Here is a 25,623-nt window from a genome sequence, read left to right as displayed (position 1 = left end):
TCTTAGCTGAAGAATATTTAAACCACCTCGCCATGTTCACTCTCGCTGCTGTCACTGCAGTCTATACTGCTTGCAACTTTGCCGCTCCACCACCCTACCTCCACCAGTATTAAGGCCTCTCCCTCGGGGATCTCAGATTAATTTCTACATAGGGCTCTATCCTTATACGTCTCTTTAGTTGATGGGGTCAATGTCAAAGCCTTTTTAAAAAAGGTTTGCAACACTAAGCAGTGGAAAACTCAAAATACTTGAAACATTTAAAAGTCTGCATAGAGTCTGTACCACTTAGTATACGGGTTTGAATCCAGCCCGGGCCCTTTGCTGCATGTCACCCCCCCCTAACTTTCCTGTCTCTCTTTCACTGCAACTGTCAGATTAAATGCTTCTTAAAACTGCCCCAAAATACCTTTGCACCTACTGCACCCAGTATATATCAAGGTTAAAGACACTCAAACATCCTTCTCTCATCTTTAACCTTCTCTGCAACACATTTTAAACGTCGACGTAGCGGATGATACGGTACGGCTGTCGACCTATTGCTTATCTGTTCATTTTGACAGACTATGTTTGATCGTGATTATACAGCCTCATGATTTGATTACTGTCACGGCAGCAGCTTGGATGCGACTTTAACCACTGGGTTATTTCCATGTCCTGTTGTCTGAAAACAAAAGCACAAATATGCGTCAAATAGAAAAACCACACTGTGAATTCAGCTGCTTTAAAACGCAGTGGAGGTATAATCATGGAGGACAGAACAGAGGTTTGGGCAGACACTCATTATCTGTCAGAGGGTCTTTTTATTTTCTTGTGAGATTTAGTGTAAAAGGACGTAATTGAAAAGAGCTGACTTATGAAGGTGTCCGTTTTTAGAACCAGTCTATAGTCTTTAGTTCTTTATGTTTGAACCACAGAGATGTCGTTTTTCATTCATCTGTTGCAGGTGAGCTTGAAGTGTTGTGCTTCACTCATACGTCAGTGCATCTTGGGAGGACACATCACTTGTATAGAGAGCTATAGCAGCTCATGCTAACAGACCTCAGGGAGCTCTGGTTGTGATCGGTAGTCAGAGGTCAGAACATTCAGAGTATCTCCTGACACTGAAATGACAGACAGCAGCAAATCTGTGTGTTTACTCTGGAGCCGCCCTTTGGTCCGCTGAGACAAAAAAACAGCCACGTGTAAATCTGAACTCTTGGTTATCTAGTCCATGCACACAGATTAGTAAAGAGCACAATAAATGCAATGTTACAATTGAAGGCTGTGAAACGTCCAATGCCAAACAAAATATAACATCAAATCTACCCTTAAATCTAGAGAAACTGGGTGTTGAAATGCTCCCTTCCTTGTTCTCTGAGCCTTGTGGGCCTCCATAGTTTACACTGTGTTTATGGCCAAATGTTAACAAAATATGCAGTATATAAAGTTTAAAATTATATATAGAGTAGTGCATCATCATCATCATCTTAAGCTACTCTGGGTTTCTTTCATGATTTAACTATTGGTGAGTCTCTCTGTATTCAGTATCTTAATTAATTATCTTGTAGAAGCCCATTTTGCAGCAATTACAGCTTTGGGTCTTCCTCGTTAAGTCTCTACACAGCTGGATTTGGGCAGTGGTCAGCCTCAACCAAAAGAGGAAAAATGCAAATACTGGCTTAGTAACATTAGCCATGGGTACATTTAGATTTAACAGTTGAAGGAAGTATAACCACGTTTCTGAGGTCGGGTCTTCTGGAGAGCTTTGTGCAGTCACCGAAGCTAAGCAAGCTGCTGCTGGATGATCAGTCAACCCATCCAAATTGTAGACTACCTGTTTGCTTAAAGTCACATTCCTTTTTTCTAATTTTCCTGATGGTAAATACAAATGATGTGACGTGTGTGTGTGTGTGTGAAGGATTTGAAGAGGTTTAAAGGCACTCTTCACAGAGCCAAGCTGTGTAATGTAAAAAAAACAAGTAATGCAATGAAATTTTACAAGTTTAATAACGATAATATTTATAATAATAATAATGATAAGTAGACTCACTGGGAAGTATAATGGAGTCCAAACACACAATTTGGACCTGGAGACTCACTGACCCTGAATTATTTTTCCTCTCATGGGTGATAAAGTTTGACGGTTTATGTAACGTCTCTTTTCTATCAGTGCAGCTCAGGATAAGATGATGTGACGTTCTGAGCACGAATATTAAATCTTTTTTGACAATCTGGCACAATGATCAAAAACACTAATATTTCATCTTTCTACTTTTTGTCCAGATTACAGCCTTCCTGCAGGAAAGACCTTCAGCCATGGTTTCAGTTCCAGATCCATGATACACACACCCAGCCGCGTCATGGCTGTGAGTACCACCTGCCAGTACTGTATTACACCATGATACATGCGAGAAAACATTATTGAATACCCATCCAGCACAGATCAGTGCAAAATACATATAAAGGTATGGGACAAGTTTATCGTAGCTCAGGACAAAGACAGGAAGCAGGGGAAACCCAGCAACTCAAAGATTGTCCATGAACAGTCTTTGTCTTGGTATTTTATACTGTGTACTGAGTTTCACTACGCGGCTCTGTGAGGACTCACTGTAGTCTCCCAGCCAGAAAACTCTAAGCTTGATGGATGGTGTTCTTTGTGGAATTTAATCTTGCAGTCCAAACAGAAGCAAGAATCAGGTTTTGAGGTGATAACCAACTAAACAGTAGGAGTTTGGCTGTGATGGACTAAAGTAATGATCAATGATTGTTCAATGATTACTCTGGTTCATTACATTTTCTGACTTATTTTTGTGATTTTTTTTAAGTATATTTTTTGGGGCTTTTTATGCCTTTATTAGATAGCACAGTAAAGAGAGACAGGAAATGGGGAGGCAGAGAGAGGGGGAATGGCATGCAGTAAAGGGCCGTCTGATGCAGGATTCGAACCGGGGCCGACTGCAGCGAGGACTGTGGCCTCTACATATGGGGCGAATGCTCAACCTACCGCGCCGTAGCCTGGTCCGTAGCCAGGATTTTAGAAATGCTAGGGTCATGTGTTGAAGTCCCTCCAATGTCTCCTGCTTAATTATTTGGATTATTCAAATTCTATTTAGTTAGTAAACTGTTTGTGTAAATTCATTCCCAATTATGAAGACTAAAGACAGTTTTAGACTGTTATTTCAACAAGACCTTGCTGACAGGAAAACTTGAGCTGTGGTATTTCCAGTTTGGCATGCTGCCGACAGAAATCCCCATCGGCGAAGTGGAAAAGCCAAAAGGAAGGATCAGCAGGAGTGAAACAGTGGCTTGGACTTGATGATGCTGAAGTCCTGTCAGACTGTACGGAAACATCAAATTGGAATTACCAATTGCAATTGTTGTGGAAGAATTCAAATGCCTTCTTCCCTTCGCTTCATGGATGTGGTTGGTCAAGTCCAACAGGGGAGAGCCGGTCTCAGTCTCATCTCAAAAGGGCTGCATGATATGCAAAAAAAAAAAAAATCACATTGCGATTATTTTGGCAGATATTGCGATTGCGATATGTGATTGCGATTTCAGCTGGAATGGTTGTTTTAGCGTTTCATTCAAAACAAAACATGTTGATGTGATTCTTATTGACTTCTTTACCAAACAATCATGTTCCTTTACGTCTGGAGAATAGGATTTGTAGGCCAGGGCATCTCTGTAGCACCACCAACGCTCATGGTGCTATCAGTACACAACAATATTGTGAAACATTTTACCAAAATAAAAGAGGAAAAGAGGAAACTCAGCTGGCATGACATCTGGGCCTTGGTTAAGTTTTGTCATCAGAGCCACTTATGATCTCCTACTCAAACCCCAGAACCTGATGCAGTGTTGAGGAGAAGACCCTGCTTGCTCCCTTTGTCAAGCACCTGCATCACTAAGGCACATTTTCAGAGGATGAGCCTGACACAAAGGCGTTACAGTTGGCAGCATTACAACGTTTTCAGACAGCTGGTTTCCTGGCATAGACGTGAACCACTTCAAACACAGACATCAGCAGGAAATGCCCATAACACTATTTGTATGAGCAGAGCAACCTCCAAAGAACCATATAACATCAAAGGATACAGGCGCTCTGCGGGTTTCTCAGGATTGAAAAGTGGACATGGACTTGGAAAAACAGCTTGTGTTTCCCCCAGACATTGTGACTAGTACACTGACCAGACATGGTCCTGTGGTCCACAACAGCCAAGCTGGCATACAGTGTAGAACAGACAGTACCATGGGAAGATGGTGTTGAAGAAACTTATGAGAGTACAAAGACTAAATGGTCTGAACTGGCAACTGAAGGTGCCTAGATGGAACTGGAAGACCAAGATTGTCCCTGTAGAACTATGATGCAGGACATTCGTTGCTACATCTACGAACAGTCTGTTGGAGAAGATGGAGGTGAGGGGGGCGCTCCATCCAACATGCAATCAAGTCTTTACCAAAAACCACAAAGAAAAGCAGCAATTGGCTTTGGATGAAAAGGAAAGACAACAGCTGGGCTGCGAGATGAAGACAGTAGGGTACAGAACTGAGGGGCTGTACCTGGGACGTCCTATATCACTGTTGAGCCATTTGGAGAGGTCGCAGCCTTATCAATGAAACGTCAAATGCTGATTCACCACAGGGATAAATAAATCAAGTTTTATTAGCTCTACTACTGCAGTTCCATATAATTTGTTAAATGAAAGAACAGGGCCAAAGATTTCTATATTACCCAGAATTATGTATCATATAGTCTAGACACCAATATTGATGGCCAGCCCAAGTCCATTACATAAGCCAGTGAAATACCCACCATGTTCACGTTTGACATTTGTTAAATGTTTAATCTAAACTCCCTCCGGGTTGCTAAAACACCCAAAGAAAAAGTACAGAGGCCGTGCCCTCAAGTGTTTGGCTCTGGCAGAAATGTGGAAGTGCAGCTTCATCACAAACTGGAAGTCTGACTAGCCATCAGACAAACACACAGGATAGCAAATATTAGTAGGAAGAGGAAAGAAAAACAAATCTGGCTTTTGTAAATACCATCCAACAGTTTACAGACTCACTTCCTCATTTAAATTTTGAGTTACACTGCACTGAATTGTTTGTGCAGAGGTTTCTTTATTAGCAACATGTTAGGTTCAGTCACTTTCAGTTTCGCCTCAAAATGAAGTGGTTTAGATCAGCTGGATGGACTGTTGGCTTGTTTACAATTTGTCACACTCTTTATGTTTCTTGTCTATTTGCTGGACAGATTTAAGTGTGTTCCAAGATCTCAAAACTCAGACAAAAGTATGTAAATAAGACCAACATTGTAATAAATATGAATTATATTTACAGTATAGTTTAACAATGGTTAAATTAGTGATCTAAAACATTATTTCTTCTCTAAAAGACTAGGGCAGTGGTTTATTCCTTGACTGGAGATCTGCGTGCCAAGTGTGCACACTACACACACATACACACACACACACACACACACACAGCACCGTGCCAGTGTTGTGTATGAATAATGTTTCCTCTCTGGTCTAATTGTATCTGAGTCAGCGAGAGGGAAAATGGAAGCCCCACGCTGCCGACCAAATTCAGAACAATGTAAAGACTGAAGAAAAATATAAACAGGACATTTGCCTGTTGCTCTTAACTGGCCAGTCCAACAATGCAAAGGCTGCAGTGTGCTTCCTGCAGGTTACAGTGAGCAGGCTTTAATAAATGAGAGAAGGAAGAGCTGCTGATGTGGAAACTCTTACACTGTCTTTTACTGTACAGGACAGTTTCACTCAAACACTGTTTCTGCTAAAGACACCGGCGATATTTCTCTCTGTAGTGTAAGAGCTTCTGTATAACAACTTTTAGCTATGAGGAAGTTGACTTTTTGTCTTTTCATATTATAAAATCAGAAAACATTGTATTTATCTTTGCAGTGTGTCTGCTAACCTCTGATATCCCCCCACCCTGCAGGTTCCCACGGTGCCCCTCCACTCCTCTGGTTTCTCCTCTCGCTCTGCTGCGGAAACAAGTTCAAAGGTGAACCACAAAGGAACCAGCATGGTACAGAGCAACTTCCAGACCTACCAGTCACAGAGCAGAAGCAGGCGCTCTAAGTCACTGTGCCAGGGTGACCAGGAGGGGATTCCACTCACTGTGTTGGATGCTCCAGAGAATACCTCCTACCAAATCAATGTGCCTCCCCCAGGCACCCTTAGGCGCAGCCTTAGTGGGATACTGGCCCAGGAAAGAGGCCACTGGCAGGAAGAGCTGCCGTGTCAGTACACATACAAAGGCCCCTCCCACCGCACCATAAGCCGCATCACCAACAGGCAGCAGCACTACCAGCAGCAGGGCTCTGCCTTTGAGAGGGAGGGCTGGCTGGGGACGGGCAGGAGCGTCCCCATGGCAGGGGACGGCTGGGGGACACAGTGGCAGCAGCATGTGTCCAGGGCCAACCATGCAATGGGGGCGGGGCAGTACCAAGCCTCCCTCCACCGGGCTGCCTCACTCCGCAGTGTGAGGAGTGTTGGGAAAGGGGTGGATGTCTTGGATGGAGCATCGATACACAGCAATGACCCACTGGGAGAGTAAGACATGTTATTTTTTTAATTAACCTTGAAACATCTGTTTACTGTAAGATTTAGCTAAAACATCTGGGCCACCAGGGGCTTGGATCAGATTTATCTTTATATTTAACTATTTCTTGTTCACTTTTTCTGATTTCATAGACAAAATAACTAATTAATGAATGGAAAGAATAATCAACAGATTACTGTAATATACCTCTTTGCGTTTGTGTGTGTGTGTGTGTGTGTGTGTGTGTGTAGGATGCACGGTCTGGACATGGCTACAGCTGTCAGATATCTGTCTGAATCAGACACTGCCTTGCAAGTTCTGGGGGCTGCATACATACAACACCAATGTTACCATAGCAACGATGCCAAAAACCAGGTAACATGTTTGGTTATATGCCTGATATTTGGTGTATTTTATGTGTATGTATTTGATTGTCCATTTATGTGTCCATATGTGTGTTGTCACAAGCATTGGTAAGCTGGGTCCAAGCACATTGTTTTGACATATATGGATTAAACAACAACAACTAAGTACAAGAGTCACGATGTGTGTGAACAGAGTCAGGGAGAGAGAGGGGAGGAGTGACTATCAGTTCAGGTTAGGACATGTTGTTTATAAAGATTGATTTGTTACTTGATTGTACACATTCTGAATAAAGTAGAGTGATAGACTTTTGAACATTGGTTGAGTGAAACAAAGTTTTATTACGAGTTGAGGTCAAATTGACACACAGTATTAAGATAAAAAGTCATTTCTTTTGTGTGACATAATTCAGAATGGCGGAAATGATGCAAAATTATCCATAGAATCCAGGGAAGACATAATTTTCTTTCTAGCGTGTCTAGTTTGAACGCTATCTGCAAAAATGAAGAAATGGTTATTGTGGCACCGCCATGAGGTCAGTCAGTTGTGGGTAACTTCTTGAACGTCTTGCCAAGTTTGGTGTCGATAAATGTTTCACAGTTACAGACACTTTCAGTGGAGAATAATAACATCAAGAGAAAGTAGTTCCTGAATAAACGGTGAGTGAGCTGCTAAGTGCTCCCTGGCCTCTTTCTGATTAGGAGACTGCAGTCTTAACCACAGAGGCAACTCAGCCCACAGAAAGAAACATACCAAGATCACATTTTCATGAGGAGATGTGTAATTGGCCATAAAATAGTTCTGTCAACAGTTAAGAATGATGATGTACTGTTTGCTCACACTGTGGTAAAATTAAAGGGGAATCTGCAAGTTGAAGAAAGCAAATTAAAGTCAGGTGAAAGCAGTGTACAGTCTTGTGAACATTTTAAAGTTTGAGTGGAGTCTGTAGCCTGATGTACGTCTTTCAGGTCCGTGCGCTGCACGGTGTTCCAGCTCTGGTTCAGCTCTTCACCAGTGACAACCGAGAGGTGCAGCGTTATGCCACCGGCGCCACGCGGAACCTCATCTACGAGAACAGTGACAACAAGGTGGCGCTCATCAATGCCGGTGGAGTGACGTCTCTCGTCAGCATCCTGAGCGAACCGGACGAGGAGCTTCGAAAGACCATCACAGGTAGTAATGGTCTTCTGGTTTCACACTGAATTGAACCATGGTTATGAGTTTGTATCCATGGACTGATGATTCAGTGATTTATCTTTATCTACAGTTTGTATTACCATCTTAAATTCGTTATTCAGACAATGAATCAAAACCTTTTGCGGCTGCAGGTGTCCTGTGGAATCTGTCCTCCAGAGACAACCTGAAGGAGAAGTTGTCCAAAGAAGCTTTACCAGAGCTGACAGAAAAAGTACTGATTCCTCTGTGCAACAGCATCCCACTGAACCCATCTGAGAGGGAGATCTTCTACAACACCACCGGCTGCCTCAGGTGACTCCAGAGAAGACCCTGCTCAGTCTGTTACCTGTGCCTAACACTGGTTTGAATGTTACACGAGTTAATCTGTGGATATCGTGGTAAAACATTCAAACGTTTGAATTGGTCACTTGTTGTTTGCTAATGAGCTTAACACACACAAAGTACAGATGAGGCTATTGGAAGTGATTCATTTTACAGCACGGTGATGAAAAGTCAGAGAGTCACATGTTCGTTAAACCAGAGACAGTTAGCCTTCTTTAGCATTCTTTTATTTCTTTGCTTAATTATATTATTGTTATTATCATTTAACTGTTTTTGGAGGGAAAACAGAGTATTATTATACAAATACAGACTGATGGGAACCCAAAAGCGCGACAATGAGGCAGCAGAGTCTCAAAGAAAGTTCAGTTTACTGAAGTCACAAACCAGGTAATCAGATAATCAGACAAAAAAATCCAATGGGGAGCAGGCAGGAGATCAAAGGTCCAAAAACAGACAGGCTAGGTCAGAAACAGGCAGCACAGGGCCAGTAACGCTGGACCACTTGGCAGTAAGACACGAGTCAATCTGGCAGAGAGCAAGGGAAAATGGACTGGTATATATATTGAGGGACTGATGAGAGAATGAGCCACAGGTTTGGAGATGGGGGGGAGAAACCAGCTGAAGGTGATTAGCAGAGTGCACGGTCTAATTGGGAGGCAGGATCTGAAATGACAGGAATGTTAGTGATGAGACAACAAAACTATGTGAAAACAAACTAAGATTTGGAAACAAAACTTCAGTGTGATTTATTGAACCAGCTCTTTATTCATTGAATCACTCTTAAGTATTTAAATCTCTTTTTACAATCTCTTTACACTGACATTACATATTTCATCTTTCATGCTCTGTAGCAGAATGTTAGATGTCTTATCTCAACGTACAATTCGGTATATATGATATATGGTACATATGAACCTCATTTTTATCATATGCAACTGAAACTATATTCAGGTTACACCTTATAAAGCATGATTGAGTCCCTGAGGATAAAACCTTAACAAATAAAACCTGTGCGTGTGTGTGTGTGTGTGTGTGTGTGTGCGTGCGTGCGTGCTTGTGTGCGTGCGTACATGCGTGTGTGTGTGTGCGCGCGTGTGTGTGCGCGTGTGTGTGTGTGTGGACAGGAACTTGAGCTCAGTGAATGAGAGGACGAGACAGAAGATGAGAGACATGCGAGGCCTGGTGGACTCTCTGGTGTCCTACATTGAACAAGAGGAGAAGGCTGATGACAAGGTAAAAGGATAAAAAACTCCTGCACTCAGTACTTTTTGACTTTGCTACACTGTACATAGTAATCATCTGAATCAAGCATCTGACCTGCTGCCAGCAACCTTTGTGAAACTGAAAGTGATGCTCAGTGACGCCTAAAAGAAGAAGTTGGGATCAGAATTTGATGAGATTTATTTTTAGCTGACCTATAATTAGGGTCAGGATCAGCTCAGGATATCTCTTGTTCCTATTGAACACGTGAATCTATAATAATTAGTGCGAAATTGAGGACATAGTTGAAAGCTGTTGTGAAACTGCTGCTATCAACTACTTTCAATGGAAAGTAGCTAAAGACCAGTCGAAAGGTCGCTAAATGTCACTTTGATGACATAATACACCAATTTACACATTTGTGACATCATTGTGTCCTGTTTTCATTCAGCCTACTGTTAGCCAATTTCAGCCTTTTCTCTGTTTGCCTTTCTCCTTCTCTCTCTGCCTCCACCCTCTCTGTCTCTCTTGATGTTCAGGGTTTGGAGAATTCATTGTGTGTGATGAGGAATCTGTCCTACCAGCTCTACACAGAGCTTCCTCCCTCAGTCCGACTCCGTCTGGAGGGACAAACGAGAGCTTCCGCCTCCAGGGACAACACGACCATCGACTGCTTTACTCTTTACAGCAAAAAAAACACTGAGGTAAAATTCATCACACTGTCACCAATTATTAAATCAGCTGAAATCCTAAATAATGAATTCCGGGATATTCAAACATCCTTAAAAGGTGCAATGATCAATATTTTTATATTAAGAGGGTGAAATGATTATGTGTATGTGACTATGTGTATGTCTTCAAGTGACAAACCCACAGAGAACTTCCTAACTCTTTTATCAGTTTATTTTGGAATTATATTCAACACTAATTCTCATGTTGCTCTGTGTCTGGTAGATGTGTTAATAGACAACTGTGTTCTGTGACTTTAAAAGGTGATAGTATGTTAATGTTGATTTTAGACCTTCTTCCCTTTCTTCTTGTCTTAAAATACAAGGTATAGAGTTAATGGCCAGTTTCTGTAACTAGAAAATCAGACACAAATCAGACATTTTTCTTTACATTTATATATTAGCAGTATACTGAGAAGACTCCAGTGCAATATCACTAAATGTTAAATGATTCAAAATTGTACGATCTTACAATAATTGTATTATGATAATTGTATGTTTTTAATGTTTATTTGAAATGTAGAGGATTTCAGGAGAGAGCGAATGTGTAAGATAATTGAAATTAAGGGCTTTAAAGTGCAACCTCACTGCAACAAATGTAATTACATCTGTGATTTCCAGTTAAGGTTAATTTAATGAACAATGTTATAAAATAACCTGTGAACACCACATTCCTCACTTTAATCTTGCGTTGTGTCCATGTAAGGAACTGCCTGAACAAGTAAGAAACCAGACTGTTAGACTTCAGACAGATGGATGGATACAAGAGCATCAGTAGACGAATGAACAGAAGCTGAAACACAGGTGCAGCAGGTTAGCAGGTATAGGAAGAGCTGCACTACCAATAACAGAAGGCACAGTGACTGTTCTCCAAAAATTACGCCACACACAGTTTGCAATGCTAACACAAAGGCCAGTGCCTCTAACTTGGTGCAAGGATTATCTGTGGAAATTGGTGTCTCAGTGACTGAAGGACACTGGATGAAGTCAAACTCTGTTGGCGGCATCCAAAAAGAAAATCAGAAATTACAAAACAGCAAAAAACTGCAAGAGTAGACTTTGCCAAAGAAGATGAAAAGAGGTCTGATGAATATCAGCCTGTTGGGCAGATTTGACTTTGGAATTTATGGCCTCAAGTTTCCCGCCGGAAACTGGCTTTAATAGCTGATAACACCATGGTGGTGTGTGTTTCCTTGTTGTTTGTCCACACCTTCGGACTGGGTGTGTCCATCCTGGTGTGTGTGTGTGTGTGTGTGTGTGTGTGTGTGTGTGTGTGTGTGTGTGTGTTTAAATATTCTGCCTCTTCTCCACATTATCTAGCAGAGCACACAGATGCTCAGTCCCTATAACACTATAATAAAACAAGAGAAAAACTGATATGAGAAAACGGAATGTACTGTATGTTATTATACAATAAATCATTTTTTTCTCTGTCTCCTTCTCCATGGCAGCGTAACCAGAACCTGTCCATACTGTCTGAGGTGTCCCGACAACCTAAAGGGTCTGAGTGGCTTTGGCACCCTAAGGTGGTGGCGCTGTACAAGCTTGTTCTAGAAAACAGGGACATCAGCTCCACTAGCCGCGAGGCTGCTATAGGAGCGCTGCAGAATATCACCACAGGAGACGCCAGGGTAGGCTCTCAACGTCATAGACATATTAACTATGTGTATATTTAGATTTTGAAATTATCTGTCTATTTTTTTTTTGTTGCTTTTGGATTCACAATCAGCAAGAGAATCTCAGTAGAGGCTCATGTGATCTGTGTCCCTCTCTGACAGTGGTCATCAGTAATGAGTGGTGTAGTGATGGAGCAAGAGCGGATGCTGCCCATCCTGCTGGATCTGTTAGACACCAACAGTGACATGGAGCTGAGGTCTTTGACCGGCCTGCTGAGAAATCTGGCCAGACACTCCAACAACAAAGACCACACGGGTAAGACGCATACTAGAGGGTGTTCCTGTCTTCTTTGGGCTAGAAACTCTCCCACTCAGATATCTTTACTTTTTTATGATTCATTGTGTGGTAGATTTAATTGTAAATGGATACGATTTCTGCCAATCATCCAATAAACCATAGTCACAAAGTGAAAACATGTTTTTGGTTTTTGCAAATTTATTGAAAATCAAAAACAGAAATCTCACATTTACAAAACATATTCAGAGCCTTAATTCAGTAGTTTGTAGAAGCTCCTTTGGCAGCAATTACAGCTTTGAGTCTCACAGTCAGAGGACCAAGCCCCTTCGTCCCCAGTTACTCAGTTTGGCTGGATGGACAACTCTAGGAAGAGTCGTGGTGTTTCTCAACTTCTTCCAGTTCACAATTATTGAGGCCACTGTGCTCCTGGGAAAACTCCAACTTAGGAACATTATGAGTCTTCCCAAATATTGAATATTATAAAGGGACAGATGCCAATTTGGTAACTAACAATATGTAGATGGTTTTATTCTTCCTTTCACAAAAAATAGGAGAATTCGAAGTTCAGTTTGAGGTTACTCCTGGGTTCCTGTACATTAACAAACGATAAGAACATAAATTATGTGAAACACCAAACTCACAGAGGTGGACCTTTTCAAAGGATGAAATTACTGAAAGGTCAGAGCATTTATCCACAAACAGTTCAGACACCCTTCCTCTTTGTCCTTGCAGCAAAGAACATGGTGAACGTTCTGGTGTCCAAGCTTCCGAGCGATGGTCTTCAGAAAACACCATCCAGCGAGGTGGTGGTCAACATCTGTGGAGCCCTCAATCACCTGGTCACCTGCAGCTCCATAGCCGCACGTGACATCTCGTACTTCAACGGCCTGCCCAAACTGGTCGGCATAAAGTCATTCCATGATAGCAGGTAGGACTGACTTCCACTGTAATACTGAAAACAGAGCTGCTGCTGGAGGAGTAAACATTAACTCACCAATAATGTTCTATAATCTATGAAACCGTTTTTTAGAAAGAGGCCTTTTCCTCATGCTCCTTATACCAGAGCTGTGACCGCTCAGTGACCACAGTGTTTCCTGTTTATGACGTTCCTATCCCTTTTAACCACAGGTCACACAAAAATAGAACCTTTTGCTAATTTGTTCGTGATTATCACTGAGTTTCTCCCCTCTGTTTATGTTCTGGTATTTCCTCCTTGTTTCTAATTGTCTGTCACTGTGTCTTGTTTCAGCTCTGGGAGTCTGAAAGCTTCCAGAGCAGCCTCAACTGTCCTCTGCAACATGTTCCAGTACAACAAGCTGCACAAAGACTACAAACTGGTGAGATCCACAGCTGCTGATATCAGACATTCTACAAAATAATTTAAATATCATATATACACAGCTGCAAACACATCATCTTTGTAAAACAACCGGCACTTGAAATCATGGTTCAGGCCAAAACGGAGAAAAAGGGGAGCAACTAGTTTATGTCTTTATTGATGATTAATGAGCCGATTTTCTTTATTTTTATATTATTCATTGTTTGGCCTATAAAATTTCAGGTTATCATGAAAATGCTTTCCATAATTTCCCGGAGCCTAATTTGATGTCTTCCAATTAATCCAAAGTCCAAAGAGAGAATTTCTTGGGGCATCTAGGAGGCAGAGGTGAACACTGGCAGTGACCTCTTTCACATTACAAATAGTTATCTGAGCCATTGTTAATATAAAATTGATATATATATATATTGATTAGTGCAGATGGATTTGAATGTCGGTCTCCATGTCATAGTGCATCTACAGATGCACGTGACCTCACACTAGGGCTGAATAATTAATCCAAATGTTATTGAAAACACAATATGGCCAAGTGCAATGTCCAAATCACAGGAGCTGCAGGTTTTTGATGAAGGTAAAATGTGTCACAATATACCATAAATGAACCAATGTGTTGCTACAGACATGCCACCTACAGATCATAAGGGAACATCAAGGGAAAAATCACATCATCATCATTTTATAATTTTTTTCTGGGAAACTGGAAATGCAAAAATGACCAGTGCCAATTACATTGTGACTCATATCGTAATATCTTTCAAAATAATTGTAATGTGATTTTTTTTTTTTTAATATATATATATATATATATATATATATGGTTCAGCCCCACCTCACACCTCTTTTAGTGGAAGCAAGTGTTTAACCTGATGCTGACAGTGGATCAGCCACTGGTTTGAAACACATCAGAGATGATTTGGAAGCACTGTGAACCAGTCATGGCACCAGAGCTTGTTTAAACAGGTTCAATAAAAATCTCTCTCCGCAGAGTTTTTGTTGGGCAGCAGCAGTGAGCGCTGTTATCTCTCTGTGTGTCTGCTTCTCTCAGTGTCATGGAAGAAGAACCATTCTTCAGTTTTCTTAAGATGAGTTCTCTGCCAGTGACTGGAAGCAGCCAAAACATCATTAATTCCATTCAGTGGTCTCTGCAGTGCTGTCTACTGACCTGGAGTCACCTCACTGAGAGGTTCTGGGTAAAATGAAATTGAGGCTCAAACAAAAGATCACAAAAGTCTTCAGTAAAACTTTTGGCCTCCAGTGTTTGTAAGACAGGCTTCCAAGACATTAACTCTACCCATTATATCTAGACAAGGGGCCCTGCTTTCTTCCACGGCTGGTGGTGATTTCTGACTCAGTGTTTGGCTCAAGTCTCAGACTCAGTATCTGTTTTCCCAGTGAACCCTGGCACTTTCCCAGCAACCCCCCCCCCCCCGCACTTGTATACTGTTAACAAAGATAAAAACCTGTGACAACAAAGATGGAAAATACCACAAACTAACTTTGACACCTGAAGTATCACCATTCAAAAAAACATCTACATTCTCAAACACTAGCAATTAGAACCAACTCCACATCAGTGCAATAAAAAGATTCTGCGTGTTTGTTTTGACACCACTGTACACATTCACTGTAGCTGATTCCCTGTGAGCAGGCCTGCCATATAAGCTTGAGGTTGTAGTTTACACCCACACCTACAGTGCTGGGGATATACACATTTGTGATCAGAAAGAAAACAATACATCAGAAACACTCTAGTTAGCAGGCTAAATGGTGAAGCTGCAACTTTTGGGACTTGCTGTCTCAACACCTACAGTGAACTGAGATAATAATAGTCTCGTGCCTTCCACACTGTGTAGTGTTATGCTCATGAAATCATTGGTTCAGAGCTCAGTTTGAACTCAGACTCTCTTGTAATTAACTGCAAGCCTAACTTAACACCAACAGTGTCTTTGATAATTAAATGACATTGGACTTTGTCTATTAGTTCTTAATGTAGCCACCGCTGTAGAGAGCCAAAGTGAATTTCCAGCTTCGCAAGACATTTGGAAGACGTTGGATTTTGGTTACTCAACAACACAACTTAAGACCAACAAAATATAAACATCAGCTGTCATTAGGGCTGCACAATTAATCGAAATATAATTGAAATCGCAATATGGCCAAGTGCAACATCCAAATCACAGAAGCTGCAATTTTTTTGATAAAGGTAAAATGTGTCACAACGTTGTGCTTTGTGGGCACCATACATGTTGTGGTGCTACAGAGATGCCCCGGCCTACAAATCACATTCTCTGATTGTAAAGAAACTGTTTAGTACAGACCCAACAAAAATCACATCATTTTTTTTTTTTCAGTGAAAATTAAAAGCAAAACTGATCATTCCAACTGAAATTTCAAATGTAATGTAATGCAAATGTAAATATTTAAATGTAAAAATAATCGCAATCTGATTTTACACATACATGTAGTTCAAATATTCCTGTGCTCTGACTAACGTTGTTCATCTCTCAGAAATAATTTTTGTCTAGAAATCAAATAATCTGTTGTGATGATAATATCTTTCATTTGAGAAGATGTGCAACACTATTCAACAAATTACTTAGTGTCTATGTCAGTCAGATGAAATTAACAGTTAATCAGCTGATGCCTCTGTTCACTATTTGGCACCTAAACACTAATAACAACGGTTCACCCTGAAAACATCTTTGCCTTAATGTTTTTATCAAATCAAAACATTATCAAACAGATGGTGTCTTAGCAACATGTATTCAGGGAGGGTGTATATTGGGTGAATTGCCTATCCGCAGGGAGTTTGAGAGTGTGAGAGAGAGCAAGCAGACAAAAGATTATGAGCAAGAAGCAGGAGGCTGAGTTTCCGTCTTGGCCTCTAATTTCTTGGCAGATCTCGTTATACTCGCTCACTCCTAATGCTGAGATCTGAGAGCTGAAGTGTGGTTGTATGCAGCACGGTAGCAGAGAAAGAAACAAAGACAGAGGGAGCATGCAGGATCTGAACTGAATTCCCCAGATGTCAGCTTTACTTGGCGATCGTGCTGTTGAGCAACCAGATGTGTGACTGTCCATCTTTTCCACCAAATAGCACAGAGCAGATTCTGCTGGAGGTGTACATCTGTTTTTATTTGCTCATCAGCTGGGGTGGGTGAATGTGAATGTTCAAAGTTCTGTGATTTTTGGATTCGGATGCAGACACGTACAAAGGCAGTGAAGATACTCAGCAAAGGTCCAAAACTTGGAAGTAGGCAGGAGCACTGGGGAAAAACACAGGGAACAAGATCAGAAACCAGACGGGAACAAAAACAGTAACTACAAGCAGGAAAGTAAAAACACTGGAGAATGATGCAGGAGCAAAACAAAGAGCGGAGGAGAACACAAAGACTAAATACACAAGGAGGGGAGGTAACGAGACACAGGTGCAACAGATTAGGGTGGGGCGGGTAATAAAAGAAGCGGGAGGCAAGAAATAAGACAACAAAATAAGGAAAGTAATTTCAAAATAAAACAAGAAACAGAGTCCAGGCAGACAGTCCAGAGAATTGGATCCAGGTCTATTTTATCACTTAAGCCCCTTTGCTCCAACAACGGTGAGGTGAGGAAGGTGTGGATGAAGAAGAACATTTGTCTGCATCTTTATCTCTCCACAGGTCTCTAGATGTAGGTGTGGTATTTACTGCTCTCTCTGCCACAGAGACAGAATGCTAGATCATTAAAGCCTTAGATAAAGCTTGAATCAAACTAGCGTAGAGATTTTCTCCTATAGCTGTTATCTGTAATACTGTAAATATCAATTTTAATTAACCAATCAAGATGGATGAAAAAAATAGCCAAACTCCTGCTAGAAAGATTAGTTGGATTTATTACAGTCTTTGCCTGTAGCGTAACTTTAAATTAGATATTTAAGTGTATTAAAGTGACAGTTAACATATTATATTGATTTCAATACAAATATTGTTTGGTATACATAATTGTCTTGGGTGATTGCTGTTGTCTTAAATGGCTTTTCTTACTGATTGACAACCTCACTAATCACAGTCCTGTTGGTGCAGTGGGACTGAGAAGCCTGCAGTACTTAATGGTCCACAGAACACAGAACCAAAAACAACATTGCACCGTTAATAAGATATTCTACACTGATACGTTTGAATGAAGACGGGAGTCTGGAGTTTAATGGAGAGCAGGATGTGTGGGTGTTGGCTGACATTGTTCTCTAAATTTTTATCTCCACCAGATGGTTTTCTGGTTTATGAATGTACACATCTGCTTTTTAACCCACTTGACCTCCACTCCTCTCTTCCCATTGGTCCTGTTCCTGCCTCCCTCGCTCCGCTCTGGAGGCCTAGACCTTGTTGGCTTCTATCCATGCCTTATCTAGGGACACTTGGCTGTGCTAGTGCAAATATTTTCTCTGTAGCTGATACCAAATAGATCGCAGAGTCATGTCACACATTGGGAAATGAGTGGAAATGCAGATTTTACATTTTATGTTTTTATTACATGGGATTAAGAGAAAGCAGCTGGTGAAGATCTAGTCAAATTTGAATAATGCGAAATCTGTCTGTTGTTTTTACAGTAAACAGTAATGGAGTCAGGAGGTTACTTGAAGAACTTAACATGTTATTATTGGAAGGTAAATAATCGGCAGGACCCAAATGTTCTTCATGTTTGATATAAACAGGGAGGGGAGGGGCTAGAGTCGAGACCATCCCAGCTGAGATTGGGTGACAGGCAGTGACACCCTGGAGAGGTCACTAATCAATCTCAGGGCTGACACACGCTCTCATTAACACCTGCAAATCAGAATGACCAATTAAGCTAAACTGTACGTCTTTGGACTGTCAAGTCAACTTTATTTCTAGAGCACATTTACACAGCTTGAGCTGAACAAAGTACTTTACAAATGATTAAGATAAATAAAAGCAAATAAAACAGATGTACAGAATAAGTAAAACACAAGGAAAGTATAGTAACTATACTGTATACAGAACATGTAAACATACTACTACTAGACTGTGGACAGAGATTTACTGTGAAGCTTTTTTGCCACTTTGAGGCAGCACAACAAACTGTAAATGCATCACTTAGCCTACATATTATACCTTATAAAGTTAATTTGACGACGTGTTACCAAACAGATGCCTATTTACTCATGCAGCAGATACATGATCATTCATTGTGTCGCTCTGATGAATGTAATCGGTCCAGTATTCACTCCCCTTATCTCCTTCTGTTGGTCTCCACCACCAACCTATGTTCATCAGCTGGTAGCTAACATTGTGTGTCTGTTGTTTGGTGTTGGGCAGCTGCTTTTAAAGTTACAGCTAAACAGCAGTTAGAGCATCTTTAACTTCTGTGATGTGAGCAGGTTGTTATTATGAGAGGGATTTTATCAAATTGTTCAAATCAATCTGAGGGAAACTTAAGATTTCTGTTTGAGAAATGATCTCTTTTTGACTATTATTTGGCAAATACTAAGAGATAACAATTAACGCAAGGACACAGGATTAGAACTTGGGAAGTGTATATTTTATTTCAGTGGGATGTGAAATGTTTTTGCTTGAAAACAGTGAACTAAAACAGTAAAGTTCTGGGCTGTAAAACCATAACAATGCTCAAGCACTGTAGAGCTGAGGGGAACTGTAGTTCTCTCAGCAGCTGGTTGATAATTCTCTGTGGCTTCATCTCTTCCAATGTCCCCATTCACATTATACATTGTAATTTATTCCAGTTTTAATATAAAGATATTGATTAAAGCAGCTTTAAAGGTGCTACCTGATTGATTACAGCATATTGTTGCTCTCCCATCAACTGTGTTGGATAAGGAAGAATTTAATAGTAGAAGTTGATACAGATCCAAAGTGAGAGGATAACAGGATTACACCAGCCTGGACACGAACAGGTGAAGCAGCTCCTTTTTATAGAATGATCTTTTACCATCTTGCTGTGGACTGTCAGGCTGATTATACTTGTTAATACCTTACTCCTCTAATGCCTGATGGTAAGGGTTTCTTATTGTAAGAGTAAGAAAAATCCCTATATCAAAAATACTCGTGCATGACTTTAAAGATTTAACAAGCCTAAAAACTTTTCTTTTTGTCTAACACAGTGACGACACTCCTCTACATCATGATCCCTGCTTCATCTCCTGGATATTCTACTTGTGTCTTTCATTGCTGGTGTCTAGTCTGGGCTTTGTTGAGTTTGAGTTTTTGTGTGACCACTCTCAGCAGGAATGGGTTTGTCTCTTTTGTGCCTTCTGAATGAAAGAGGAGTTTGGGTCGGCGGACATGGCGATCACTGTTATGTTCCCCCTGTATGAAGCCAAAACAAAACAAAACTTCCTTCACACTCCGACTGTCTTCACAAGTCACAGTGCAAACAAACTGGTCCAGAGCATCTGGTAAACCAGTGAACAGAACACCGTGAAACTTGCTGTGGTTGTTCATGGTTCCCAGAGAGCAAATCCATTCAGTATTGTAACTGTCCATGAGCTCTTCTTTAGAGCCACTCTCTGGACAAAATCAATATTTCCTCATCTTAAAAGAGACTGATCTGAACTTTATTGGGCCACTCCACCTTAAGAAACAGACCATAACGAATGGGTGGGGCTGGTTTGTGCTGTTCCCCTTAGCTCTACAGAGCATTTTGTCTTTGAAGTCATTGTCTTGGTTTTGCAGACTGCAACTTCAAAACAAGCTTCCAAACGAATACTAACGCTGCTCCGCAGCTGCTGGGTGTGTTTAAAAAAAAAAAAAAAAGCCAACATGTTTGCTTTACTTTACATGTCAACTTTATAAGGTGATAATGTCGCTGATGATACTGTTAATGTTTCATTTTCAGCTTCTTCCACTGCTCCTGCAGTCAACACAAGTAATCAATACTGCTTTAACAAAGATAAAACAGAAAACAAAGGACAAACTTTAGATTAATCAGTTGTAGGTTAACAAAAAGCACTGGTTAATATAAAACATGGGGTAGCGGACTAGAATATACATTCAGCTAATAAGCAGGTGGATTCTTTATTTTTTCTTTCCTTGAACCCAGTCTTAGCCTGAACCCAACCAGTTATCTCTGTGATGCTTCACCATAACCCTAAGACTTCACCTCAGAACACAGCGGGGGGGGGGCGCTTGTCTTTAATCAAGAATCACACACTGTATATAGTGAACTGTTGCAGGGTCACATTTGCAAAAGCTCGGTCCCCTTTGCATTTGAAGTAAGTTTAGTTTGTGGCTAAATGCTGTGGTCAGAATGGTCAGCAGTGTAGCCCTGGGTTTTCCTTTGTGCTGCTTCTTAGGTGATTAAAATAATTTAAGAATTGTTAAAAAAAAATTGTTAAAAAAATGGAAGGTGTACTGACATTAAAATCAGAGTAAACATAGCAGCAGAGTTTTAAACAAGCTGTTCGTGATTAAAGACTTAAATATGCAGATGAAAAGTTGGTGGTACACGGTAGCACAAGCTGAGTGTAAATGTCACTGCATCGCTCTTCTGGAACATGTTTACTGTGTTTTGTTGTTGTTGTATTCATATTGTTTCTCTGTGTTTTTCAGAAAGGATTTGCCAGACGAGACTTCACAGACGCCACCATCTAAACATGTGACATGATTCTTCCTGAGTTTCTGACCTCTGGATCAAAGCTGTTGTGAGGAAGAGAGGAGGAACAACAAAAGGTTTTAATGAGCAGATTATCTCACAGTGATCGACTTAAGGAATGGGAAAAATGGACTGGATAAACTGGAGTGATGGACTTTGAGTTTGCCCTCTTGTAGGTGGTTGTTAACTTGGCTTAGTTTGCAGAAGATTGACTGTCATGACGGGAACTTGATGGTTTCCACAAATCAAAGTGGCTTCACCCCCAAAATTACCGTATACTGTGTGTGTGTGTGTGTGTGTGTATTAGGGTTTGACTGATATGGGTGTTTGCTAGCACTGACTCCATTTGTTTTGGACTGATGTTGCTGATATATAATGGTACACACACACACACACACATTAACTCAACATCTAGTCAGTGTGTGGAGTGTGGGTGAAGCAGTGTGGACAAAAGTGGAGAGGGTAGGTGGAAAAAAATGAGATAAAGAGAAACAGTGGAGCAGAGAGAGCAAAGTCAAACACACTTTCAGGGCCCTCTGCACATTGCATCATCTCAAGTTCATTCTGTTTTAAAAACGAAGGAATTAAGCAATCATGCTATATAGAAAAGTATGGAAATATAGAAACTAAAGTCTTTTCTGTCAGGTGGAAGAACCTGAGCCTCTTGGTGATCAACAGATGTTCTGAGGAAACGCCAGGTGCAAAACAAAGACCTCAAACCTGCACCATAACTGTACATATTATTTCTTCTTCACATAGACTTAATTAGTGCATTGACTAACTCTTGAGACTGAAGATTCTTTGCTTTTTTTTTTTGGATGTTTTATGAAGAGGTATTTGTGTGTATTATTAAAACAGTAAACAGAAAAAATATATTTACACAAAACAGTAACAGTGTTCGCCGTCTGTTATAAATGTGTAGAGATTAGCCTGGATGTTAGAGTCCCAGTTGTGCCCTGACTTTGATGATGATCAGGTCAAAATTTGAATTTGGTTTGGTTTATGACCAAACACCTGAAAAACGAATGACATTTCCATCAGACTAGAGGTGTATGAACAAATATTTATCGATGAATTTTCAAAGTGAACTGACTATACTGACTCACCATTGTCAGTGAGCGAATCAGCAGCTTTTAGCAGTGGAGCTGGTGACTTGCAACACTGTTTGTACAGTAGGTCAGAAATAATAGGCTGGCGAGCAATTAACCTTATGTACAGTGCTGCACTGTATAGACTAGTTTTGTACTGAAATGAATGTGACAGTTTGCACTAGTAACAGACTGAACATGTTACTGTAGACAGTCGGAATTCACGCTGAACATCAGCCCGTGTGAATGTCATTGCTTTGTATCTACTGAAGTGCCTTACCTTACCTTGCCTTAGAGAGAAAATCAAACAACCTACATAGAAATGTCATTCCTAATTTCCACCGTTGTGGGACCGCGCTGATTAGCAAATCTTAGCATACTTACATGCTAAGATGATTAATACGGTAAACATTATCTGCTAAATATTAGCATGTTGGAATTGTTATTGTGAGCACGTTTACATGCTAACTTTAGCATTTAGCTCAAAGCACCACTGTACTTACTGTAAGGCCTCAGAGTGGACAGCTGATGGCTGTTTGTAGGTAAAATTATCTATCTTAGATATTAACCATCAAACACATGGCTTAACCATTTATATTCAGTGTGTACAAATGAGCTGTTAGAGGGGTAGAGTTGCAGTTAGGTTTTAATCTACATCGAATCTAACAGTATTAACCAATACACAGCAACGAAAAAGGATCTGGAATTTCCAATGAGGTGACTCATGACCTTGAAAACTATACTGTATGTGCAGTGGTATGGGTTTAAAGATGGTAAAAATTGTGTTATTTAAAAAAAAAAAAAAAAAACACACACACTTCTACTCTGCCCCATATAATCAGTCCAGTCAAAAAAAAAACTTGATTAAAAAGGAGAAGCCTCAAAATAATTTCTGAACTGTGATGGGTGAATGACTCAAAGAGTAAACAGGGGGATTTCTGCGGATGGGTGTGTGGGAGAGAGTTGCCGTCAGACTTGGATTTTATCTGACAGGATACTGCAGATTCCACAGAAGCTCCACAGCATTTAAATGGAAGGGAGGACAGGAGGAGGGGAGAAGGGAGGGGCTCAGCCAGACCTGGTTCTGCAGTGGGAAAAACACAGGAGAAGGGCTTCAACATAACCTGAAACAGAAAATGAGTAAATATTATCCACATCCATTATGCTGCTGGAAGTTATTTTCATGAACCTTTACATCCATTCTCTTCCTTCAGTTTGTCAAGCAGGTTAAGCTGCACCAATGAGGACAGGAAGTTAGATCCGACAGACCAGCATCATTTATGGAGTACGCAGTTGTTTTAAATGTGCTTTTTGTTATTTTGGCTCATAAATTGTTTCCCTTGTTCTGTAATTTTGTAGTCCACATATGCCAGCGAGTTTAGTGGTCATATGCTGTTACTGTTACTCTACACAAGGCTATCTCCTTACTTAGGTTTTGATACTTTGAGAAAATAACCAATTAGATTTCCAAAACAGTGTCAGTTATTCCAGATAGTGTATTTTCGGAAATTTGCTCCTAAAATGTTGAGACTGGAGGTCATCTCAGCAGCTTGTACTCCAGCTCCCAAGTAGACTGGCCTGTTTATGTGCACCTTCGTCCTGGGAAGAGGAGTCTTATTTCAACAAAGCCCTTTGGTGATTTACTGCTGGCTCTGCTGTCTAGTATTTTAATGTATCTTCCCCTTCCCTTGTGGAAGATAAACTTTGGTCTCAGAGTTGAAATATAATAGTTGTTGTTGTCAGTTTGTCTGGAGGTAAAGGTGAAAACATAATAAATACATGTTTTATTTGACAGTTGAACAACAGTGTTGTTGTACCTCTATGGATCTTGGGGCTCTTATATGTTCAGATACTAGAGAGGTCCTGAGCTGATCTTAAGGATCAGTATTGGTGCTGATCCAGGCATAGGTTAATGGATCAGTATCAGCTAAAGTACCACAGCTCTAAATCCAGTCCTGTCATTACTGTACTCTGTGTTTTGTCCACCTCAGCCTTCTAGTGTTACAGCTCATGTTTTTTAAGATGCTCTAATCAAAATCTAAAGGGTTAATTAATCACATGAAAAATCAAAGTGACCTTTAAAAACCAAAACTATGATTAAATGAATAAAATTTTTTGTGAATGAATAAAAACGATAATGTGAAAGACAGATGAGTGGACATGTTTTAATGGAGTCTTATTCAACATGCATGCACCTGTGGAATCGCACACTGTAGCTCCTGATTAGCAAAACTACTTCTTCCACTGCTCAAAATATCTGTTGTTCAGAAGATGATGTAGCTGCTTGACCTGTTGCACAACCATCAGAAAGAAACACTTTGCAAAGTTATGTCTCTGTCAGTAATGTTAACTGATGTGAACAGTTCTTGGAAGAACCATATTGATGGAATAAATAAATCTACAGTCCGCTGAGAATTAGAGAAGAAGCTACAACAAAACAGCTGAGACAGTCTATGAAAACACGCAGGCAGCACACTGACATTTATAACGAGGTAACTTAACGATCAAGTGCTGTGGATGTAACATTACTTTCAGTCAGCGATCTCTAGTGTTGCTATGAGGAGTGCATACATTCTATATTTAAATCATTGTCTTATGACTGACTCACAGCTCTGCAGTGAACAGCTGTACTAGATTATATTAGCTAGACTAAAACTAACAAAAATCAAATGACTAAAATTTGAATGAAACTGATATAAATTTTCATCAAAACACTAAAACTAAATCTAAATGAACAGTGTCATGTAACAATTCTATTTGCATGTGTGTTCCCTCTTAGTATCTGTTTTTGTATCTGGAGTGTGTTTCACTTAAAGTTTGTGCTTGCACTCTTGTGGGATTACTTTAGATTTGTCCCCACAAATGCTGCTTTAAGTAGTGTGTCCATGAAAGTATGAACATTATAATATTCACAATAAATAGTAGCATTGTTAACTGGCTGACAACAACTTACTAGTTTTGAGGTATTTTTACTTTAATTGAGTATTTTCATTGTATGTTACTTTATACTTTAAATTATTAACTATATTTCAATGGAAACGCTGGACTTTTTACTCAACTGCATTTATCTGACAGATACAGCACATCTTTACATTTTCCATACAGATTTCCATACAGGATGAATGGATGGGTGCTGCTCAGATGGATCTTTCCTGCCCTCTTGTGGCAGAGCTGCTGACACTACTGTCAAGGAAGTTTCACATTACTGTGTGGGACTTTTTGGGTGTTTAAATATTTGACTCAGTGTAAATGTCCTAGTTTCAGTAAAGTGTAGGAAGAGAGTACATAATTGAAATTGACAGATAATATTTATATATAA

At 40.3% G+C, this 25,623-nt stretch overlaps 1 protein-coding gene across 2 annotated transcripts in view; it reads left to right on the top strand.

Moving 5' to 3' along the window:
* Positions 1-24,453, top strand: part of LOC111672294 (plakophilin-3-like) — a 35,173-nt gene extending 10,720 nt beyond the window's left edge. For both annotated transcript variants that reach the window (XM_023429693.2, XM_023429692.2), the window contains exons 2-13: positions 2,263-2,345; positions 5,941-6,557; positions 6,798-6,921; positions 7,878-8,082; positions 8,238-8,397; positions 9,552-9,660; positions 10,167-10,331; positions 11,807-11,986; positions 12,134-12,287; positions 13,002-13,197; positions 13,519-13,606; positions 21,174-24,453. In XM_023429693.2, the coding sequence (XP_023285461.1) occupies positions 2,263-2,345; positions 5,941-6,557; positions 6,798-6,921; positions 7,878-8,082; positions 8,238-8,397; positions 9,552-9,660; positions 10,167-10,331; positions 11,807-11,986; positions 12,134-12,287; positions 13,002-13,197; positions 13,519-13,606; positions 21,174-21,215 (2,123 nt within the window). In that variant the 3' untranslated portion in view covers positions 21,216-24,453. The remainder of the gene's footprint in view (positions 1-2,262; positions 2,346-5,940; positions 6,558-6,797; positions 6,922-7,877; positions 8,083-8,237; positions 8,398-9,551; positions 9,661-10,166; positions 10,332-11,806; positions 11,987-12,133; positions 12,288-13,001; positions 13,198-13,518; positions 13,607-21,173) is intronic.
* Positions 24,454-25,623: the final 1,170 nt, after the last annotated feature.

This window comes from Seriola lalandi, unplaced genomic scaffold (genome assembly GCF_002814215.2).
Source record: "Seriola lalandi dorsalis isolate HSWRI2012SDOR001 ecotype SW California unplaced genomic scaffold, Sedor1 jcf7180002054898, whole genome shotgun sequence".
NCBI classification, from domain to species: Eukaryota; Metazoa; Chordata; class Actinopteri; order Carangiformes; family Carangidae; genus Seriola; species Seriola lalandi.
This window is presented reverse-complemented; position numbering and strand designations above follow the sequence as displayed.